This window comes from Equus asinus, chromosome 8 (assembly GCF_041296235.1).
Source record: "Equus asinus isolate D_3611 breed Donkey chromosome 8, EquAss-T2T_v2, whole genome shotgun sequence".
In the NCBI taxonomy this organism is placed as follows: Eukaryota; Metazoa; Chordata; class Mammalia; order Perissodactyla; family Equidae; genus Equus; species Equus asinus.
The window spans coordinates 99,206,130-99,230,395 of NC_091797.1; the positions used below are offsets into that span (position 1 = coordinate 99,206,130).

Here is a 24,266-nt window from a genome sequence, read left to right on the forward strand (position 1 = left end):
CATAACGCTATAAACTAGAAATCAACTACAAGAAAAAAGCAGAGAAAGGTGCAAAAATGTGGAGACTAAACAACATGCTTCTCAACAAACAATGGGTCATTGAAGAAATTAAAGAAGAAATCAAATATTATCTGGAGACAAATGAAAATGAGAACACGACATACCAAATCATTTGGGATGCAGCAAAAGCAGTCCTAAGAGGGAAATTCATTGCAATACAGGCTCACCTCACTAAACAAGAAAAAGCTCACGTAAGCAACCTCAAACGACACCTAACGGAACTAGAAAAAGAAGAACAAACAAAGCCCAGGGTCAGTAGAAGGAGAGAAATAATAAAAATAAGAGCAGAAATAAACGATATTGAAACAAAAAAGACAATAGAAAGGATCAATGAAACAAAGAGTTGGTTCTTCGAAAGAATTAACAAAATTGACAAACCCCTAGCCAGACTCACCAAGAAAAGAAGAGAGAAATCGCAAATTAATAAAATCAGGAATGACAGAGGAGAAATCACAACAGATACCAATGAAATACAATTGATCATAAGAGAATATTATGAAAAACTATATGCCAACAAATTGAACAACCTGGAAGAAATGGACAAATTCCTAGACTCCTACAATCTCCCCAACCTGAATCAGGAAGAAATGGAGAATCTGAATAGACCAATCACAAGTAAGGAAATAGAAACGGTAATCAAAAACCTCCCCCAAAACAAGAGTCCAGGACCAGACGGCTTCTCTGGAGAATTCTACCAAACATTCAAAGAAGACTTAATACCTATTCTCCTCAAACTGTTCCAGAAAATTGAGAAAGATGGAGAACTCCCTAACACATTCTATGAAGCCAACATCACTCTGATCCCCAAACCTGACAAGGACAACACAAAGAAGGAGAACTACAGGCCGATATGACTGATGAACATAGATGCAAAAATCCTCAACAAAATTTTGGCAAACCGATTACAGCAATACATCAAAAAGATTATACACCATGATCAAGTGGGATTTATACCAGGGACACAGGGATGGTTCAACATCCGCAAGTCAATCAACGTGATACACTACATCAACAAAATGAAAAACAAAAACCACATGATCATCTCAATAGATGCAGAGAAAGCATTCGACAAGATCCAACACCCATTTATGATAAAAAACCTCAGTAAAATGGGTATAGAAGGAAAGTACCTCAACATAATAAAGGCCATATATGATAGACCCACAGCCAACATCATACTCAATGGACAAAAGCTGAAAGCCATCCCTCTGAGGACAGGAACAAGACAAGGGTGCCCACTTTCACCATTCCTATTCAACATAGTACTGGAGGTGCTGGCCAGAGCAATTCGGCAGGAAAAAGAAATAAAAGGAATCCAAATAGGTAACGAAGAAGTAAAACTCTCGTTGTTTGCAGACGACATGATCCTATACATAGAAAACCCCAAAGAATCCACAGAAAAACTATTAGAAATAATCAACAACTACAGCAAAGTAGCAGGGTATAAAATTAACGTGCATAAATCAGTAGCATTTCTATACACTAACAATAAACTAACAGAAAAAGAACTCAAGAACTCTATCCCATTCACAATCGCAACGAAAAGAATAAAATACCTTGGGATAAACTTAACCAAGGAAGTGAAGGATCTATACAATGAAAACTACAAGAGTTTCTTGAAAGAAATTGACGATGACATAAAGAGATGGAAAGACATTCTGTGCACATGGATTGAAAGAATAAACATAGTTAAAATGTCCATACTACCTAAAGCAATATACAGATTCAATGATATCCCAATCAGAATCCCAAGAACATTCTTCACAGATATTGAACAAACAATCCTAAAATTCATATGGGGGAACAAAAGACCACGAATTGCTAAAGCAATCCTGAGCAAGAAAAACAAAGCCGGCAGAATCACAATCCCCGATTTCAAAACATACTACAAAGCTACAGTGATCAAAACAGCATGGTACTGGTACAAAAACAGGTCCACAGATCAATGGAACAGAATTGAAAGCCCAGAGATAAAACCACACATCTATGGACAGCTAATCTTCGACAAAGGAGCAGAGGGCCTACAATGGAGTAAAGAAAGTCTCTTCAACAAATGGTGCTGGGAAAACTGGACAGCCACATGCAAAAGATTGAAAATTGACCAGTCTTTTTCACCACACACCAAAATAAACTCAAAATGGATCAAAGACCTAAAGATTAGGCCTGAGACAATAAGTCTTTTGGAAGAGAATATAGGCAGTACACTCTTTGACATCAGTTTCAAAAGAATCTTTTTGGACACTGTAACTCCTCAGTTGAGGGAAACAATAGAAAGAATAAACAAATGGGACTTCATCAGACTAAAGAGCTTCTTCAAGGCAAGGGAAAACAGAATTGAAACAAAAAAACAGCTCACTAATTGGGAAAAAATATTTACAAGCCACTTATCCGACAAAGGGTTAATCTCCATAATATACAAAGAACTCACACTGCTTAACAACAAAAAAACAAACAACCCGATCAAAAAATGGGCAGAGGACATGAACAGACATTTCTCAAAAGAAGATATGAATATGGCCAATAGACATATGAAAAGATGTTCATCATCGCTAATCATCAGGGAAATGCAAATCAAAACTACACTAAGATATCACCTTACCCCCGTTAGATTGGCAAAAACATCCAAAACCAAGAACGACAAATGTTGGAGAGGTTGTGGAGAAAGAGGAACCCTCATACACTGTTGGTGGGAATGCAAACTGGTACAGCCACTATGGAAAACAGTATGGAGATTTCTCAAAAAGTTAAAAATAGAAATACCCTATGACCCAGCCATCCCATTACTGGGTATCTATCCTAAGAACCTGATATCAGATATCTCAAGAGTCCGTTGCACCCCTATGTTCATCGCAGCATTATTTACAATAGCCAAGATGTGGAACCAGCCTACATGCCCAGAAACTGATGATTGGATAAGGAAGATGTGGTATATATACACAATGGAATACTACTCAGCCAAAAAAAAAAGACTAAATTGGCCCATTCACAACAACGTGGATGGACCTCGAGGGCATTATGTTAAGCGAAATAAGTCAGTCAGAGAAAGACGAACTCTATATGACTCCACTCATAGGTGGAAATTAGTATATTGAGAAGGAGATCTGATAGGTGGTTACCAGGGAAAAGGGGGGGTGGGGGGAGGGTACGGAGGGGGAAGTGGTGTACCCACAACATGACTAACAAAAATGTACAACTGAAATCTCACAAGGTTGTAATCTATCATAACATTAATAAAAAAAAAAAACACAAACACATTGTATAGCTCTACAAAAGTATTTTCTTTCTTTACATCCTTATTCTATAAGCTTTTTTCTATTTTTAACATTTTTAATTCTTTTTACTTTTTAAACTTTTTTCTTAAAAACTAAGACACAAACACACAGATTAGCCTAGGCCTACCCAGGGTCAGGATCATCAACAACACTGTCTTTCACCTCCACATCTTCTCCCACTGGAAGGCCTTCAGGGCAATAACACACGTGGAGCTGTCATCTCCTATGATAACAGTGCCTTCTGGAACACCTCCTGAAGGACCTGCCTGAAGCTCTTCTTGAGGAACTGTCACTCTTTTCAGAGATATGCCTGTGGTAGTTTGCTGGTTTGTTCATTTTTTTTTTATCACAGATTTGCTTGTAAGCAGATAACGTATCATAAACATTTCTATTAATGAAAACCTTTTGGTGTTGGGGTCCATGTTTTCAAACTTTTTAAGGAGCTTGTTGAGGTCTGAAAAGCTTCTGCTAAAGCCTTCACTGTGAATTTTCTTGGCGGCTCTTCTTTTTCTTCTCCTGCACTTTCCTTTTCTCTTGTCTCTTCTTCAGCTACGCATTCCTCTTCCAGTTCCAACAACTCCCCGTGAGTCAGTTCCTCAGGAACCACCTCTAGGAGCTTCTCAGTGTCATCCTCACCCACACCCAGATTAGAGCTGTTTGCCATCTCAAGCACAGCTTTGCTGATTTTTGCAACCTCCTCATCCTTGGCAAATCTTTGAAAGTCATGGACGAGCCTCCTGAGTATCTTCTTCCAGAGGTCATTCATGCACTCCTTGGTAACATCCTCCTAAGCCTGAGCAAGGCTCTTGATCAGTCATAGATGTTGTAACCCTTCCAGACTTGCATCAGTGTCTTCCTCAGTTGCAGCAAGAACCTGGGCAAAGGTCCTCCTCAGGTAGTAGGCCTTAAAAGCTGCTGTAACTACTTGGTCCATTGCTTGGATCAAAGAGGTGGTGTTTGGAGGGAGAAATGCCACTTCGATATTGAGATGAAGCAGCAGGTCTGTTTACCCAGCATCACCACAAACACGTGAGCAATGCATTGTGCTACGATGTTACAATGGCTATGACATCACTCGGTAATAGGCATCTTTCATCCCCTTTATAATCTTATGGGACCACTGTCATATATGCAAGTCCATCATCGACCCAAATGTCACTAGGTGATGCATGACTGTATGAAAAGATGCTTAGCTCACCAGCACCTGGAAACTTCGAATTAAAACAAAAATGAGGGGCCGGTCCCGTGGCCGAGTGGTTGAGTTCGTGCGCTCCGCTTTGGTGGCACAGGGTTTCACCAGTTCGGATCCTGGGTGCGGACACGGCACTGCTCATCAGGCTGCGGTGAGGTGGCATCCCACATGCCACAACTAGAAGGACCCACAACTAAAAAATATACACCTATGTACTGGAGGGATTTGGGGGAGAAAAAGCAGGGGGAAAAAAAAGAAGATGATTGTTAGGTCAGCTGCCAATCTTTAAAAAAAAATGAGATGCCTTTTTTTCTTCACCTATTGGGAAAATTTTTAAAGTTTTAAAACACCAAGTGTTGGCTGGGAGGTCAGGAAACATATCCTCATAAATTACTGACAACGTTAGTTAATATAGCCACTTTGGAGAGGAATTTGGGGTATCCCTTGACAAAGGTGGGTTTATTCCAGGAATGCAAGGTTGAGTTTACATTCAAAACCAAGTCACTGTAATTCACCATGTTAATAGAACAGAGGAGAAAAATAATCATCTCAGTGGATGTGGAAAACACAGTTGATACAATTAAAAACCCATTCATAATAAACAATCTCTGTAAACTAAGGAATAGAAGGGAACCTCATTGGTCTGACAAAGAGCATATATAAAAAACTGACAGCTAATATTTTATTTAATGGTAAAATAGTCAAAGCTTATCTCTAAACTGAGAACAAGACAAGGATGCCTGATGTCTCTACTTCTGGTCAACACTGTACTAATGGTCCTGGAAATGTAATAAGACAAGAAAAAGAAATAAAAGGTATAAAGTTTAGAAAGGAAGGAAACAAAAACATAATTTATTGACCTGAGTGCTGGTTACCAGAGTGTTCACTTTGTGATATTCCACCTAGCTATACACTTTGACGTGTACTTTTCAATAAAAAGTTTATTACAAATACAAAAACAAAAAACTGCAGTAGATCTCTATTTGTTGACATAGAAATTTGCCTATGATATAGAGCCAGTGGTGGAAAAACAGGCTGCAAAATTTTGTTTTGCTTCTATTAAAATATATATCTCACTGATAAAAAAAGTGTTTGCATAGATGAAGAATACCTCTGGAAGGATATATACAAAACTTAGAATACTGGCTGTCTCTGGAGAACTGAACTGAGAAACTGAGGGAGACAAGTATTTCACTGTGTACCTTTCTGTTTTGTTTACCTGGGTATGTTATTACCCAAAAGTTAAAAATAAAAAAGTAAGGGACCAGCCACATGGTCGAGCAGTTAAAGTTCCATGTACTCTGCTTCAGCTGCCCGGGTTTGCGGGTTCAAATCCCGGGTGCAGACTTATTCCACTCAATAGCCATGCTGTAGTGGTGTCCCACACACAAAAAAATAGAGTAAGATTGGCACAGATGTTAGCTCAGGGCTAACCTTCCCTAAGCAAAAAGAGAGGAGGACTGGCCACAGATGTTGTCTCAGGGTGAATCTTCCTCAGCAAAAAATAAAATAAAATTTAAAACAATTAAAAAAAACCTACATATGCATGGGTTCCCACAGTGACTAGTGTGAATAACTCACTTGGATATGCAAGTTCTTGTATATTTTTAAAAGAAAATAATTAGTCCTTTACTTTATGATAGTTCACTTATCAAAAAACTGACATGAACACCCCAATTAAAAAAATCCTATTAAATTTCTCAGAAAATGTCTTAGTCTGTTTGGGCTGCTATAACAAAATAGTATAGATTGGGTGACTTATAAAAAAAAATTTACTTCCCAGTTCTGGAGGCTAGAAGTCCAAGATTAAGGTGCTGGCTAATTGGGTGTCTGGTGAGGGCCCACTTTCTGGTTCAGGGATGGCCATCTTCTCACTGTGTCCTCACATGGTAGAAGGGGCGAGGGAGCTCTCTGGAGTCTCTTTTATAATGGTACTAATGCCATTCATGAGGGCTCTACCTTCAGGACCTAATCACCTCCCAAAGGCCCCATCTCCTAATATTATCACAATAGGGGTAAAGATTTCAACATATTAATTTGGGGGGACACATTCAGTCTATAACAGTAAAGAATACATAATTTAGAGATATAATTGCTAACATTAAATGGATTATTCCACCTGCTCCTAAAGTTTATTTGGATGTCACTCTCAACTATTGGGGTGGACTTGGCAGGTTTTAAAAATGCTGATGTCCAACACTAGCACACAACTAAACATGGCTTTGTGTGTTTTATAGTTTATAGTTTTGTCACTCAAGTTAGTTATTGCTTCCTAGCTCATTTAAAAATTCCTTGGATTTTGCCTGAAATGTATTTGGTGTTCTAGCAACACCTCACTGAGTATACTTCATGGAGCACTAATGCTTACTGAATGGTAAGACTGAGGATTGTGCGACTCTGTTTGATTCTCTCTGTTCTCATTCCATGGGGCTTGAAAACATGCTCTACGGAACCATAATCCTTCAATTGTACGCACATATAATTTCAATAATTTTTCAATACCTGAGCCAAGAGCCTTTCCTTCCAGGTTTCTGCAAGACCAATCCGTGATTCATGGAGCAGCAGGTAACATCAAGCTCACTAAGGCACTTCTAGCTAGTGGAAGGAAACTTCCACTTTGAGGTAAGTGTACTTGCCATTCCAGGTACTGGAATATGTTAGTTCACATATTTGGCTTTGGTGATAGAAACCCAGTTCTGAGTTCTGCCCTTGGTGTATCTTTAGTGCAAGTTGCTCAACTGAAACTCAGTTTCCTCATCTGTAAAATGGGGATGATAATAGTAGCTATGCCTCATGGCGATTGTGGTGATTAAATGAGGCAATATAGACGAATGCCTACACGGTACCTGATAATTAATATCAGCTATTATCTTCATTCCTATTACTTAATAAGCACCTGCCATGTGCCTCAGACTGCATATTTTGTGAGGGACACAGCAGTTCTGGTTCTTAAGAAGTTTTAGACCTGGGGAGTATAGTTTATTTATGTGATACAGTCAATGAATAATGAAGGTATAGATCAAAAAACTGTTGAGTTGAGTGGTAGACATGAGAGTCCAGAGAAGAAAGACATGTAGATGGAATAGTCACAGAATCACACATTTACGAGTGGATCTTCCACTCACCTTGACAGGTGGATTGAGTGGACAAAAAGGAGAGGGGCTTCTAACTGGAGAGGAAGAGCATGGACAGAGGCACAGAGCTGGGGATGAATGTGGCCAGCCACCCATGACCGCTGTTCCAAAGCACAAAGTGTGTCATTGCCCCTCCTCTGCCCTGATGCCTCCTTCTTCTGCAGTGAGGAGAAGTTTCCTCCCCCACTTTCAGCATGACTTTAGACAATGCTCTTGGGTTCTGAGGATCTCAGTCCCTTCTGCGAGATGAAGGTGCTGACATGGCCCCAGGCAGCTCTCAGATTCAGATTCTACCCATGGAGCCCGGTCCTCTCAAGATTTACTTACCAAAGCCCATTAACAAGACTGATCCCAGGACTATAATGACAGCATGTAAGGTATCAGTGTAAACTACAGCTGCAAAACCACCTGAATAGGCAAGAGAAAGAGAAACAAAAGCCACACTGACTCTCTCTGCTCAAAGTTACTTCTGCATCCCTATTCTGTGTACTTGTTTCCTCTCAGATCTCCACAGTCACACGTCTTGTGCCTTTTTATTCAGTGGGTCTTACAACTACTCATGCTTAGTCTTGGTACATCCTGTTTTCTCTCTTTAATATCCTTTATGATCTTTTGTTGGATTCTTATCTTGCCCTTCTTTGTTTCCCTTTACTTCTCATTTTTGGATGAATGAAAATCTGGTAGTTTTCCTAAGCAAAAAAGTACATTTTTAATCACAAAATCTCAGTTTGGAAGCAACAGTTAGTGGCATCCCCGGCCCCTACCTGCTAGATGCCACTAGCATCCCCTAATTTGGCTACCAAAGATGTCTCCAGACATTACCTTGTGGCCCAAGGGGAGCAAAGCCCAAGCCCGCTCCCCTATCCACACACACTGAGAACCACTGATTGAGTGCATTCTCCCCACTCAGACTGTGGTCAACTGCTAGGGACACTCACCAGCACCCAAAATCTGCAATGTGCCTGGAAAAAACAAGTGATGAGAGCCCCCACTCTCAAAATCTTGGCAGACGCTGTCTAGGACAGAACTGCCTACATAAAAGATCTCATCTGATGGCCTGATCAGGTGGCCTGAAGCGGCTGCCTCCTCCTCATTCTCTTTCTGTGTTTCTACAGTTTTACCTCATGGCCTGCAGTGTCAGGCTCTGCCCCACCCCAACACGATCACTGCATCCCTGCCAATCCCCTTGGAAAGCCCCCACCAGCCAGATCTGATTTCTAGGGGAGGGTGCCACTTAGGCACCCCTGCCTTGATTATTTTCACTATCCAGCCCCCTCTGGCCTCAGAAATATGATCTACAGACTTAGGGAAAAGGCAAAAGCTGGAGACCCCTGCCACAACGTCTACCAGGACTCCGCTAGAAGAAGCAGAGCTTTTGTGTTAATATAAATACCTCTGTGGTTAGAGTAGCCTCACCTGTGATGGTATAAATGCTAGTAATTGTCAGCAAGACTGTGGTGACCAGGTAAACATCAAACCCCCAAATCAGCTTCATGAACATGGCACCAGTGCATATCTCCACCTGAAATGAGCACAATGGCAGCGGGCTGTACTTTCATTTCCAGCTCAGTTGACAGCAATCCCATAAAGACACTGACCTTGGAAACGATCTGCAACAAGTGGTCTCTGGTTAGCACATCCACTCCACCACTAGTGGACACAGGGTGGTCTACCCAAGTTCTGGTGGACAACAAGGCTTGCGCCCCATGAATTCAGCCAAGGTGAGCACCCTTAGGGCTTGGGTTAACCCAATTAATCCAGTTAATACAACTTAGCCTCTTCCTCCCTGGAGCCTCAGAGCCAGGAGTGTGCTCAGAGCAGGAGATGTTCCTGTAGTGCTACCACTGGGAAAAGGCAAAGGGGACAGCTTATCAGGGGTTGGCAAACTTCTTCTGTAAAGGGCAGATGGTAAATACTGTAGGGTTTGCAGGCCACATCCTGTCTCTATTCTTTATAACCCTTTAAAACTACAGAAATCATTCTTAGCTCAAAGACCGTACAAAGCTGACCACTACGCGGATGGGCCTGTGGGATGGATTTGGTGACTCTGGCTTATCTGATGCTGATTTTGAAGCATTTGCATATCCTTGAACTGGCTAACCTCTTGGTTTGTTATTCTGGTCTCCAAAGCCAGGGATACAATAGGGAGAGATTCTCCCAACATTCATTTGCTCATTTGTTCACCAAACGTTTACAGAGTCCCAACCATGTAGTAGATATTTGGCAGGGTTCAGAAGACACAAGGGTTACCAAACTCAGACACTGCCTCCAAGTAGCTTACATTTAATGAAGGAGACAGACCAACAAACATGCAGTTTCCATGCAGTGCGATAAGTGACACTCCTTCAGTCATTCAGAAAAACATTTATCAAATGCCTTATGTGCTTAACATGTTCTCAGAACAGGAGACAATGCAGTGAACAAGCCAGGCAAGGCCCTGGGCCTCAAAAAGCTTGCATCCAAGTAGAGAAGACAGATAACAAGCAAGGAAACAAATTTCTGTGACATGGTAACAAAAATTACAAAGAAAATAAAAACAGAGTAATGGAATAAAGATTGGGCACACCTGTGCAAGGCCTCTCCAAGGAGGCGACATTTGAAAAATGTGGGGGAAGAACATTCCAGATACAGTATAAAGCAAGTGTCAAGGGCTTGAAGTGGGAATAAGCTTGCTGGATTTGAGAAACACTAAGGCAGCCAGTGTGGCTACAGCATGGTGAGGACAGGGCAGGAGACAAGGCCAGAGAAGCAGGGCTAGAACGGCACAGTTCTCACAGCTCACAACACAGGGTTCAGGCTGTCTTGAAAAGGGAGTGGAAACACCTGGATTATTTAAAGCAGCGGAGTGACATCACCAAATGACATGACACAGGTAAGACGAAGGTTCTCTGAGAATCCAGAGGAGAGACCTGTAACCTAGCCTTGGGAGACAAAGAGGAAGCCTCTGCCTTTCATTTTTTGCAAAGTATTATTAAGTTATTTTTTCTCTACTCTAGCTTAGACAGCAGGAGCCAACTGAGGGGCTCCAGAGTGAACTGCTGGGACAAATCTAGCACAGTCCTGCCTCTTGATATGATTTTTTGGGGGGCTTCTTTCTTGGGCCGGCTTTTACACAACTCACCAAGATATCACCGAAGATATAGAGGAATAAGGACAGAACAGCAAGCAGGAACTGGATCCGGTAGCCACCAAACCTCTTCCTCAGATATTCTGGCATTGTTACCACCTGTACAAGCAACAAGAGAAGTCACCATCGGACAGAGTGCCAGAAAAGGCACACCCACAAGGATCACCTTGCTCACAAAGTGCTAGTTGTCCCAGAGACGTGGCTGATGGTGGGAGGGGCCCAGGAATACAAGGTACACGGTCACTGACTCTGGCTTTGTGTTACATAGCATCTGTTAAGATGAGAGAAACAAGAAAGGAGAGGCAATACCGCTGTCTTCAAGGAGCCTGGAATCCAGCTGCCTGTGCAATCTTCGAAATGCAGGAGGAAATCCAGCTAATTCAAATGTCTAATGATGACAAATCATTTTTATGAAATAATCATAAAGCAAAATCAGGTGCTTTATTACATATTACAAATATAACAAGTGCTGAAGGGAGACAGAACTCAACTCAACAGCTCTCCCACCTGGTCCTCTGTGCCAACACTGCTCAAGTGCATGCTGGTGCCCCCAACAATCCTGCTCATTTCTACTTCCCTCATCTCAGGCCGTGTGCACCCCAGTGGCAGGGAGTGCCGTCTGTTGGGTCATTAGATTCCAAGACCCGAGCACAGTGCCTGGCTCATGGTAGGTGAATAAATAATCATTAAAGGAATATTGTCTCACCTTCCGTCCTGAATATCCTCATGTGCTCTTGTCCACCCACCTCACACACATCTATTTTAGGGTTTAACTCCAATTCCATCTGCTTTATCAAGACTTACCTGGGGCTTCACTGGGACCAAATGCCCTCTCTTAAGCACCTACGGCTTTTACTACTTCCACCTTTCATTTGGTTTGTAATCATATACTGCCAAATATGGTTCACTTTCTCAGTCAGGTTCGAAGCTGTTTTACACTTCCTACCTGCATTAGTTTTCTAGGGCTGCCGTCCCAAAGTACAACAGACTGACTGGCTGGCTCGGTACTGTCTCTCAGTGCTGGAGGCTGGAAGTGAAGGCGTCAGCAGGGTTGGCTCCTTCTGCAGGCCGCGAGGGAAGGAGCTGTTGCAGGCCTCTCTCCTCGGCTTGTTGATGGCTGTCTTCTCCCCGTGTCTTCACATTGTCTTCGCTCCATACATGACTGTGTGCAATTTCCTCTTCTTATAAGGTCATTCTGGGCCAATCCTAAGGACCTCATTTTAACTTAATTACTTATTTAAAGACCTTCTTTCAAAATATGTTCACAATCTCAGGTAATTTCCCTGGGATTACGGTTTCACAATTAGAAATGTTCCACTGCATGGCAAATAAGCCTTTCACCTTTTTAATGCCCTCTCTACAAATGTTTAAAATTTTTAACAGTTTTATGAGGTATAACTTACACACAGTAAAATTCTCTCATTTTAAGTGTGAGGTTTGATGAGTTTGGGAAAACGTATACAGTTGTGTAATCAGTACCACACTCAAGATATAAAGCATTTCCAACACTCCTACAAAACCCCCTGGGGCTTGCAGTCAACGCCTTCACCCTACCCTTGGTCCCCGATAACCAGTATCAGCTGTCACCACAGATTTGCCTTTTCTAGAATTTCAAGGAAATGGAATCATTCGCTATGTACTTCTTCACGTCTAGCTTCTTTCTCTTGCCATGATGTTTCTGAGACTCATCCACGTTGTTGCATGATTCCTCTGTAGCGCTGAGCAGTGCACCATATCACATGTTGTTTGTCCATTCTCCTATTGCAGTTTACACTATTTCTAGGTTTGTCTGTTATGAATAAAGCTACTATGAACCTTCATGTACAAATGTGTGTGTGGACATATATTTTCATTTCTCTGGGTTAGGTAAAGATCTAAACCTGCGAACAGAACGGCTGGTTCATAAGGTTTAATTTTGTTAAGAAACGGCCAAACTGTTTTCCAACACGGCTGTACCATTTCCCATTTGCTCCCCAATTCTCCAATTCTTGCTGGCGTCATTCTTCTTATCTGAGCCAATCTGGTGAGTGTGTAGCAATACTTTAAGTAGCATTTTCCTAATGATCAATGACAGGGAACATCTTTTCATGTGATTATTTGCAACTGGTATACTTTCTTTGGTGAAACATCTGACAAACGTTGTTACTGAGTTGTAAAAGTTTTAAAAAAATATATAAATTGTGGACATAAGCCCTTTATTGTAAACATGTTCTGTAAATATTTTCTCAGTCTCTAGCTTGACTTTTTTTTTTCTTTTTATTAATGTTATGATAGATTACAACCTTGTGAGATTTCAGTTGTACATTTTTGTTAGTCATGTTGTGGGTACACCACTTCCCCCTCTGTGCCCTCCCCCCATCCCCCTTTTCACTGGTAACCACCGATCAGATCTCCTTATCAATATACTAATTTCCACCTATGAGTGGAGTCATATAGAGTTCGTCTTTCTCTGACTGGCTTATTTCGCTTAACATAATACCCTCGAGGTCCATCCACGTTGTTGTGAATGGGCCAATTTTGTCTTTTTTTATGGCTGAGTAGTATTCCATTGTGTATATATACCACATCTTCTTTATCCAATCATCAGTTTCTGGGCATGTAGGCTGGTTCCACGTCTTGGCTATTGTAAATAATGCTGCGATGAACATAGGGGTGCAACGGACTCTTGAGATTTCTGATATCAGGTTCTTAGGATAGATACCCAGTAATGGGATGGCTGGGTCATAGGGTATTTCTATTTTTAACTTTTTGAGAAATCTCCATACTGTTTTCCATAGTGGCTGAACCAGTTTGCATTCCCACCAACAGTGTATGAGGGTTCCTTTTTCTCCACAACCTCTCCAACATTTGTCACTCTTGGTTTTGGATGTTTTTGCCAATCTAACGGGGGTAAGGTGATATCTTAGTGTAGTTTTGATTTGCATTTCCCTGATGATTAGCGATGATGAACATCTTTTCATATGTCTATTGGCCATATTCATATCTTCTTTTGAGAACTGTCTGTTCATGTCCTCTGCCCATTTTTTGATCGGGTTGTTTGTTTTTTTGTTGTTAAGCAGTGTGAGTTCTTTGTATATTATGGAGATTAACCCTTTGTTGGATAAGTGGCTTGTAAATATTTTTTCCCAATTAGTGAGCTGTTTTTTTGTTTCAATCCTGTTTTCCCTTGCCTTGAAGAAGCTCTTTAGTCTGATGAAGTCCCATTTGTTTATTCTTTCTATTGTTTCCCTCAACTGAGGAGTTACAGTGTCCGAAAAGATTCTTTTGAAACTGATGTCAAAGAGTGTACTGCCTATATTCTCTTCCAAAAGACTTATTGTCTCAGGCCTAATCTTTAGGTCTTTGATCCATTTTGAGTTTATTTTGGTGTGTGGTGAAAAAGACTGGTCAATTTTCAATCTTTTGCATGTGGCTGTCCAGTTTTCCCAGCACCATTTGTTGAAGAGACTTTCTTTACTCCATTGTAGGCCCTCTGCTCCTTTGTCGAAGATTAGCTGTCCATAGATGTGTGGTTTTATCTCTGGGCTTTCAATTCTGTTCCATTGATCTGTGGACCTGTTTTTGTACCAGTACCATGCTGTTTTGATCACTGTAACTTTGTAGTATGTTTTGAAATCGGGGATTGTGATTCTGCCGGCTTTGTTTTTCTTGCTCAGGATTGCTTTAGCAATTCGCGGTCTTTTGTTCCCCCATATGAATTTTAGGATTGTTTGTTCAATATCTGTGAAGAATGTTCTTGGGATTCTGATTGGGATATCATTGAATCTGTATATTGCTTTAGGTAGTATGGACATTTTAACTATGTTTATTCTTTCAATCCATGTGCACAGAATGTCTTTCCATCTCTTTATGTCATCGTCAATTTCTTTCAAGAAACTCTTGTAGTTTTCATTGTATAGATCCTTCACTTCCTTGGTTAAGTTTATCCCAAGGTATTTTATTCTTTTCGTTGCGATTGTGAATGGGATTGAGTTCTTGAGTTCTTTTTCTGTTAGTTCATTGTTAGTGTATAGAAATGCTACTGATTTATGCACGTTAATTTTATACCCTGCTACTTTGCTGTAGTTGTTGATTATTTCTAATAGTTTTTCTGTGGATTCTTTGGGGTTTTCTATATATAAGATCATGTCGTCTGCAAACAACGAGAGTTTTACTTCTTCGTTACCTATTTGGATTCCTTTTATTTCTTTTTCCTGCTGAATTGCTCTGGCCAGCACCTCCAGTACTATGTTGAATAGGAGTGGTGAAAGTGGGCACCCTTGTCTTGCTCCTGTCCTCAGAGGGATAGCTTTCAGTTTTTGTCCATTGAGTATGATGTTGGCTGTGGGTCTGTCATATACGGCCTTTATTATGTTGAGGTACTTTCCTTCTATACCCATTTTACTGAGGTTTTTTATCATAAATGGGTGTTGGATCTTGTCGAATGCTTTCTCTGCATCTATTGAGATGATCATGTGGTTTTTGTTTTTCATTTTGTTGATGTAGTGTATCACGTTGATTGACTTGCGGATGTTGAACCATCCCTGTGACCCTGGTATAAATCCCACTTGATCATGGTGTATAATCTTTTTGATGTATTGCTGTAATCGGTTTGCCAAAATTTTGTTGAGGATTTTTGCATCTATGTTCATCAGTCATATCGGCCTGTAGTTCTCCTTCTTTGTGTTGTCCTTGTCAGGTTTGGGGATCAGAGTGATGTTGGCTTCATAGAATGTGTTAGGGAGTTCTCCATCTTTCTCAATTTTCTGGAACAGTTTGAGGAGAATAGGTATTAAGTCTTCTTTGAATGTTTGGTAGAATTCTCCAGAGAAGCCGTCTGGTCCTGGACTCTTGTTTTTGGGGAGGTTTTTGATTACCGTTTCTATTTCCTTACTTGTGATTGGCCTATTCAGATTCTCCATTTCTTCCTGATTCAGTTTGGGGAGATTGTAGGAGTCTAGGAATTTGTCCATTTCTTCCAGGTTGTTCAATTTGTTGGCATATAGTTTTTCATAATATTCTCTTATGATCAATTGTATTTCATTGGTATCTGTTGTGATTTCTCCTCTGTCATTCCTGATTTTATTATTTTGCGATTTCTCTCTTCTTTTCTTGCTGAGTCTGGCTAGGGGTTTGTCAATTTTGTTAATTCTTTCGAAGAACCAACTCTGTTTCATTGATCCTTTCTATTGTCTTTTTTGTTTCAATATCGTTTATTTCTGCTCTTATTTTTATTATTTCTCTCCTTCTACTGACTCTGGGCTTTGTTTGTTCTTCTTTTTCTAGTTCTGTTAGGTGTCGTCTGAGGTTGCTTATGTGAGCTTTTTCTTGTTTAGTGAGGTGAGCCTGTATTGCGATGAATTTCCCTCTTAGGACTGCTTTTGCTGCATCCCAAATGATTTGGCATGTCGTGTTCTCATTTTCATTAGTCTCCAGATAAAATTTGATTTCTTCTTTAATTTCTTCAATGATCCACTGTTTGTTGAGAAGCGTGTTGTTTAGTCTCCACATTTTTGCACCTTTCTCTGCTTTTTTCTTGTAGTTGATTTCTAATTTAATAGCATTATGATCAGAAAAGATGCTTGATATTATTTCAACTCTCTTGTATTTATTGATGTTTGCTTTGGTTCCCAAAATATGGTCAATCCTTGAGAATGTTCCATGTGCACTTGAGAAGAATGTGTAACCTGCTGTTTTTGGATGAAGTGTTCTATATATATCTATTAAGTCCATCTGGTCTAATTTTTCATTTAATTCTATTATTTCCTTGTTGATTTTCTGTCTGGATGTTCTGTCCATTGGTGTTAATGGTGTGTTGAGGTCCCCTACTATTATTGTATTGTTGTTGATGTCTTCTTTTAGTTCTATTAAGAGTTGCTTTACAAATTTTGGTGCTCCTGTGTTGGGTGCGTATATATTTATAAGTGTTATGTCTTCTTGGTGGAGAGTCCCTTTTATCATTGTATACTGTCCCTCTTTATCTTTCTTTATCTGTTTTGCTTTGAAATCTACCTTGTCTGATATTAGTATAGCGACACCTGCTTTCTTTTGTTCATTATTAGCTTGGAGTATTGTTCTCCATCCCTTCACTCTGAGTCTGTGTTTGTCTTTGGGGCTGAGGTGTGTTTCCTGGAGGCAGCATATTGTTGGATCTTGTTCTTTGATCCATCCTGCCACTCTGTGTCTTTTGATTGGGGAGTTCAATCCATTTACATTTAGAGTGATTATTGAGATGTGGGGGCCTACCACTACCATTTTGTGTCTTGTTTTCCGGTTTTCTTCAGTTTCCTTTGTTTCTCATCCCATGGTTTAATCTGTTCTGATGTAGAGCTGCTACTCTCTGTTGTTGTCCTTCTACTTATCTCCTCTGCTCTTGGTTTTGTAGCCCCTTTCCTTTTTTGGATTTTTCAGGAATGAGGGTTTTCCTGAGGATTTCCTGAAGAGGAGGTTTTGTGGCAATGAACTCCCTTAATTTTTGTCTATCTGTGGAAGTTTTTATTTCTCCATCGTATTTGAAGGATATTTTCGCTGGGTAGAGAATTCTCGGCTGTAGATTTTTGTCCTTCAGATTTTTGAATATATCATTCCACTCTCTTCTAGCCTGTAAAGTTTCTGCTGAGAAATCTGCTGATAGCCTGATGGGGGTTCCTTTGTAGGTTAGTTTCTTTTGCCTGGCTGTCCTTAGTATTTTCTCCTTGTCGTTGACTTTTGCTAGCTTCACTACTATATGGCGTGGAGTTGGTCTTCTTGCATTGATAAAGTTTGGAGATCTATTGGCTTCTGTCACCTGAAGATCCATCTCCCTCACCAGATTTGGGAAGTTCTCAGCCATTATTTCTTTGAATAGGCTTTCTGCCCCTTTCTCCTTCTCTTCTCCCTCTGGTATACCTATAATCCTTACGTTGCATCTCCTAATTGTGTCTGATAATTCTCGGAGAGTTTCTTCATTTCTTTTTAGTCTTGCTTCTCTCTCCTCCTCTGCCTGCAGCAATTCTATATTGCCATCTTCCAAATTGCTAATTCTTTCCTCCATATTATCGGCCCTACTGTTCAGAGCATCTAGATTTTTCTTAATCTCCTCTATTGTGTTCTTCATTTCCAATATTTCTGTTTGGTTCTTCTTTATCGCATCAAACTCTTTTGTGACATAGCTCCTGAACTCGTTGAGTTGTCGGTCAGAATTCTCTCTTAACTCATTGAGAATTTTAATGATGGCTGTTTTGAAGTCATCATCATTTAGGTTATATATCTCATTTTCTTTGGGATTGTTTTCTGTGTATTTGTTACTTTCTTTCTGTTCTGGAGATTTAATGTACTTTTTCATATTGCTTGATGTTGTTGATTTGTGCCTCCGCATGGAGAGAGAGTTTAGTTGCTCCTTTCACTTGTTTCAGCTGCTGTGGTGGGGGAGCAGCTGTTTATACTGCACCAACCAGGAACCCTGTCCGTAGTTGCTAACTGGGCCTGGGCCCCTCCTTGTAGCCACAGTGGCCCTTTGGATTCCCTCCTCTGCCGTGGGGGCCGTCACAGGGGGGCTTCAGGCTGCTGGTGCCTACTGTTGCAGCCCACCTAGATGTGCTCTCTCCTTGGGGTCTGCAACGGTGTTATGGGTTTTTCCAGCGGCCAGGGGTGGGATCACTTATATTTGTCGCTCCGTTGCTGTCGGCACCCACCAAATCTCACTTGTCCTCTATGGGTTGCAGGAGAGCTATTGGCATCTTCTACAGTCTGTGGTTAGTACACCTAGCTATGCTGCTTTTGCCCTGGGGTCTTCCAGCCTTGTGGCTGGCGGCTGGGTGCCTTCTACTGGTGCTGTGCAGAGGCTTTCCCTAAGGCTGCTGTGAGCCTGTAGGGTTTCCCCCTAGGCTACGAAGCTGGGTCTCTGGAACTCCCCCCAGCCCCAGACCTCTCCAAGATCTCCGGCTATCCCTAGTCCCACGGGGCGGGCAACGGCAGCTGGGGGTCGCCTCGCCCTCAGGGCTTCTCTCCGGGCCTCTGCCGGGAGCCCTGAATGCTGGGCGTGGCCCCTCTGCTAATGGCAGACAGAGAGTTTTGTCTGCTGCCTGGCGGAGCTCCGGCGCTTCCCCTCCGGGTCGCAGAACTGGCCTTTGAAAATTCCCCCCGCCCCGGTCCTCTCCTAGATCTCCGGCAATCCCTAGCCCCACGGGGCGGGCAACGGCAGCTGGGGGTCGCCCCGCCCTCTGGGATTCTCTCCGGGCCTCTCCCGGAGCCGTGAATGCTCGGCGTGGCCCCTCTGCTAATGGCAGACAGAGAGTTTTGTCTGCTGCCCGGGCGGAACTCCGGCGCTTCCCCTCCGGGTCGCAGAGCCGGCCTTTGAAAGTTCCCCCAGCCCCGGTCCTCTCCGAGATCTCCGGCAATCCCTACTCCCACGGGGTGGGCAACGGCAGCTGGGAGACCTCCGTACCCTCAGCGACTCTCTCTGGGACCCTCCGGGCGCCGCGAACACCAGGCGGGGTCTCCCCGCCAATGGCGGGGAGAGACACTCCCTGCGGGCTCAGGTGTGCAACTCCAGAGTTTACCTCTGCGTTTAGGAGTAATTGCGGGGGGTTTAGGTAGGGTTCTGGTCACCTGTTTCCACCGTCGCTCCTCTGTTGTGTGCTCGCTCCTGCCCTAGATGTGTGTAAATCCTCTGGGGGCGTCCGTTGGAAGAAAGCCGATTGCGGGTACTAGGCTGCTCGTCGGGGTCGGAGAGTTTTCACCTATTTCCACATCCTCCCGGAGGAAAGTCCGTCCGCCTTCCGATGTATAGTCGCGTGGGTATCTCAGACGTCCTGAGATGCTGTCTGGATATCCTTAGTCAAGCGATAAGTGTCCAAATAATTGTAGACTCGAAGGGGGAGAGACAAAGAGGACTACTCACGGCGCCATCTTGGATCTTCCTCTCTAGCTTGACTTTTAATTTTCTTAAAAATATCTTTCAAAGAGTCAAAGTTTTAAGTTCTATTTTGAAGTCCAATATATCAATTTCCTGCTTTATGGCTTGTGCTTTTTGCATCCTAGCTAAGAAATCTTTACATACCCAATCACCTTCATTTTTTTTGGCAGTTTTTTTTTTTTTGAGGTATAACTGACATATAAGATTACAGTCATGTGCCACATGATGTTTCCTTCAGCAACAGACCACATATATGATGGCAGTCCTATCAGATTAGGACCATATAGCCTAGGTGTGCAGTAGGCTATACCACGTAGGTTTGTGTAAGTACTCTTTGTGATGAAATTGCCTAACAACACATTTCTCAGAATGTATCCCCATCATTAAGCAACGCATGACTGTATATTAGTTTCAAGTGTACAACATAATGATTTATTTTTGTATATATTTCACCATTTTTGAAGATACTTTTGCTAGATATGGAATTCTTGGTTAACAGTTCTTTCTTTCTTTCAGCATTTGAACATGCCATTCTAGTGTTTTCTGGCCTCCGTTGTATCAGATGAGAAGTCATCCATTAACTGTATCATTGTTCTCCTGCCTGTAATGAATTTTCTTTTACCACTTCAAAAATTTCTTCTTTATCTTTGCTTTTAGCAGTTTGACTATGACATAAACAGGTGTAGTTTTCTCTGTGTTTATTCTATTCTGTGTCTGTTAAGCTTTTTTTGGATCTGTAAATTAATATTTTCCACGAAACTTAGGAGATTTTCAGTTATTACTTCTTCAAAAATTTTTTTCTGCCTCTTTCTGGAACTCCAATTACATGTATATTGGACTGCTTGATATTGTATCACAGATCTTTGAGGTTCTGTTTCCTTTTCTTCAATTTTTTTCCCCTCTGTTCTTATCCTAGCTAATTCTTATTATCTTCAAGTTCACTGCTGCTCTCTTTTGCCATCTTAATTGTGCTGTTCAGCCTCTCGTGAATTCTTCATTTCGGCTACTGTGCTTTTCAACTCTAGAATTTCCATTTGGTTCTTTTCTATAGTTTCAGTTTCTCTGTTGAGAGGACCTATTTATTCATTCATTAATATCACATTTTCCTTTCCTTTTGTGAATATATCTATAATAACAACTGTGAAGTCCTTGTTAAATCAATATCTGGGTCTGCTCAGAGTCAGTCTCTATTTATTGCTTTTTGCTCCCTGAGTGTGGGTCACGTTTATTTTCCCATTTCTTGGGATGTCTAATACTTCTTGGTTGAAGACTGGCCATCATAGATAATACTATGTAGCACTCTAGAGTCTGTTTTGTTCTTCTGAGGACTGCTGTTTCTTGTTTTAGTAGGCAATTAACTTGCCTGGATTCAAACTGCAACATCTTGCATGCCACCCTACCTCCACTCCCACCCAGCAGCGTGCAGCAGCTGACCTCTTTTTTTTTTTTTTTTTTGAGGAAGATTAGCCCTGAGCTAACATCTACCACCAATCCTCCTCTTTTTGCTGAGGAAGACTGGCCCTGAGCTAACATCTGTGCCCACCTTCCTCTACTCTATATGTGGGATGCCTACCACAGCATGACTTCACAAGCGGTGTGTAGGTCCACACCAGTGATCTGAACCAGCGAACCCCTGGCCGCCAAAGCAGAACATGTGAACCCAACCACTGCACCACTGGGCCGGCCCTCTGCTTGTTTTTTTTTTCCAGCTTCTAGCTGTTGCTAATTTAGCCTGGTCCTCTGGAGGTTTTCCATGCACTTGAATAGTCGAAGTCACTCAAGGATCTGGGCAGAATTTACACTCAGATTTGGGAGTTAACTCTCTCTTTGGTTCCCTCATCTTCGGAGCTCCCCACCTAAATTTCCAACAGCTTTTCCAGCCCTTACTTCTATCCTATGATACCTCAATCAGTGAGACTTCTGCTTTCCACTGCCTACACTGTGTGGGTTGGGGAATGTATTCAGTCATAGGCACAGCAAAAGCACACACCTCACCAGGTGCAGCTCTGTCTGCAGGACAAATCTCCCTCTGGTTTCTGCCTTTTTTTGGCTAGGCTCCCTGGGATCTCACACATGAATGTGTACTCTGGTGGTCAGTCAGAGATTTGGGCTTTTTCTATCTTATTTTAAAAATCCTTCTGTATCTCAAGGGCATAAAGATATTTTATACTTTCTCATACAAGTTTAAAATTTTTTGCCTTTCTTATTTAAGCTTTTAATCAATCTAAAATTATTTTTGTGTAGAATAAGGATCCAATTTTATTTTGTTCATATAATAATCGACTCTCCTCAGTGATCTGCAATGCCATCAATGTCATAAATCAAGTGTCCATATATATGACTGGTTCTGGGCTTTTTCATCCTTCCACTTGTCAATGTGTTTATCCTTGTATCAACACCATACTGTCTTAATTACTACAGCTTTATACTAAGTCTTGATATTTGGTAGGGCAAGTCCTTATTTTTCTTTGATAGGAGTGTCCCTGCTATTCTTATGGTTTTGCTCTTCTACATACATAATTCTTTTTCCAGAATTACAGAGATATAACGACATATAACACCATGTAGGTTTAACTTGTACAATGTGATTTTATATATATATATATATATATATATATATATATATATATATATATACACTGTGAAATGATTACTACAGTAAGGTTATTTAACATCTCCATCATCTTGGATAATTGCCATTTTTTTGTGATAAGAACATTTAAGATCTACTCTCTTAGCAACTTTCAGGTATATAAGAGTATTGTTAACTACAGTCACCATGCTATTTTTTAAATCCATTCACCCACTCTACGTCTTTTGATTGAAGAATTTAATTCATTTACATTTAAAGTAACTACTGATAGGTAAGGACTTACCAATGCTATCTTACCAGTTTTTCCCCCCCGCTGTTTTGTAGTTCCCTTGTTATTTTCTTCTTCTCTTGCTGTCTTCCTTTGTGAATTGATGACTTTTCCATAGTGCTGTGCTTTGATTCCCTCCTGTTTGTGTATCTACTGTAGGTTTTTGCTTTGTGATTACCATGAGGCTTACATAAAATACCTTATAGATATAATAGTCTATTTTAGGCTGATAACTTCAATTGCATACAAAAACTCTACCCTTTTACTTCTCTACTGACATTTTACATTTCTGATGTCACAATTTACCTCTTTCTATACTACGTAGCCATTAGCAAATAATTGTAGCTATAGTTTTTAATACTTTTGTCCTTTAACCTTTAAACTAGAGTTATTGACATACCACCATATTACAGTATCCGAGTATTCTGAATTTGACTATATACTTAACTTTACTAGTGTGTTGCATATTTTTATGTTTTCTTGTTACTAATTAGCATCTTTTCCTTTCAACTTGAAGAACTCCTTTCAGCATTTCTTGTAGGCAGCTCAAGGGTGATGAACTCCTTCAGCTTTTGTTTGTTTGGGAAAGGCTTTATCTCTCCTTCACTTCTGAAGGACAACTTTGCCATGCAAAGTATTCCTGGTTGGCTGTTTTTTCCTTTCACCACTTTGAATACATTATTCTACTCTCCCCTGGCCTGCAAGGCTTCTGCTGAGAAACCCACTGTTAACCTTTGTCCTCTGTATGAGAGGAATTTTTTTCTCTTGCTGCTTTTAAAACTTTCCTTTGTCTTTGATTCCTGATAGTTTTATTACAATGTGTCTTGGTGAAGACAGTTTTGGGTTGAAATTTGGGGGGGACCTATGAGCTTCATGATCTTGGATATCCAAATCTCTCTCTAGATTTGGGAAGTTCTCAGCCATTATTTCTTTAAACAAGCTTTCTGCCCTGTTCTCCCTCTCTTCTCCTTTTGGGATTCCAATAATGTGTAGGCTTTCTTCACGCTCTCCCTCTTTTTCCTTGGTTCTCCCGACTGGATAATTTCAAATGACCTGTCTTTTACTTCACAGATTCTTTCTTCTGCTTGATCCAGTCTGTTGCTGATGTTCTCTCTTGCATTTTTTTTCATTTCATTCATTGTATTCTCCAGCTCCAGAATTTCTGTTTGGTTATTTTGATGATTTCTAGCTCGCTATTAAACATCCCATTTTCTTCTTGTATTGTTTTCCTTATTTTGCTGAATTGTCTTTCTGTGTTTCTTGTAGCTCAGTGAGCTTCTTTCAAACAACTACTGTGAATTATTTTCAGGCAAATCTCAGATCTCCAGTTCTTTGGGATCAGTTACTGAAAAACTATTGTGTTCCTTTGGTAGTGTCAGGTTTCCTTGACTTTTCATGCCTCTTGGAATCCTGCATTGCTGTCTTTGCACTTAAGGAAGCAATCACCTCCTCTAGTCTTAATTGACTGGCTTTTGGAGAGAAATATCTTCTGTCAGGACTGCTAGTGATTCTGAAGCTTTTCTATGGGTACACCTGCTCCACACTTCTTGTTCTCTCTTGGGGGGGAATTCTTAAGATTTTATGTCTTTTCTCAATCCTGCAAAGCCAGGTCGAGTGCTGACCACTTCCTGTTTACTTGCTTCCCCTAGGGCAGTGCTGAATGCTCAAGTTTGTGTGTTTTCTCTCAATCCCACAGAGTCAGACTGACTTTCTGTGCATGCTCACTAGCTTTCTGCAAAGGCTCA

At 41.1% G+C, this 24,266-nt stretch overlaps 1 protein-coding gene across 1 annotated transcript in view; it reads right to left on the reverse strand.

The window, feature by feature from the left end:
• Positions 1-24,266, reverse strand: part of LOC106847137 (sodium/glucose cotransporter 1-like) — a 64,926-nt gene that overhangs the window by 38,131 nt on the left and 2,529 nt on the right. Inside the window, exons 3-5 of the mRNA XM_070516602.1 lie at positions 10,780-10,884; positions 9,075-9,180; positions 7,986-8,066 (exon numbers count right to left, since the gene is read on the reverse strand). Of these exons, the coding sequence (XP_070372703.1) occupies positions 7,986-8,066; positions 9,075-9,180; positions 10,780-10,884 (292 nt within the window). The remainder of the gene's footprint in view (positions 1-7,985; positions 8,067-9,074; positions 9,181-10,779; positions 10,885-24,266) is intronic.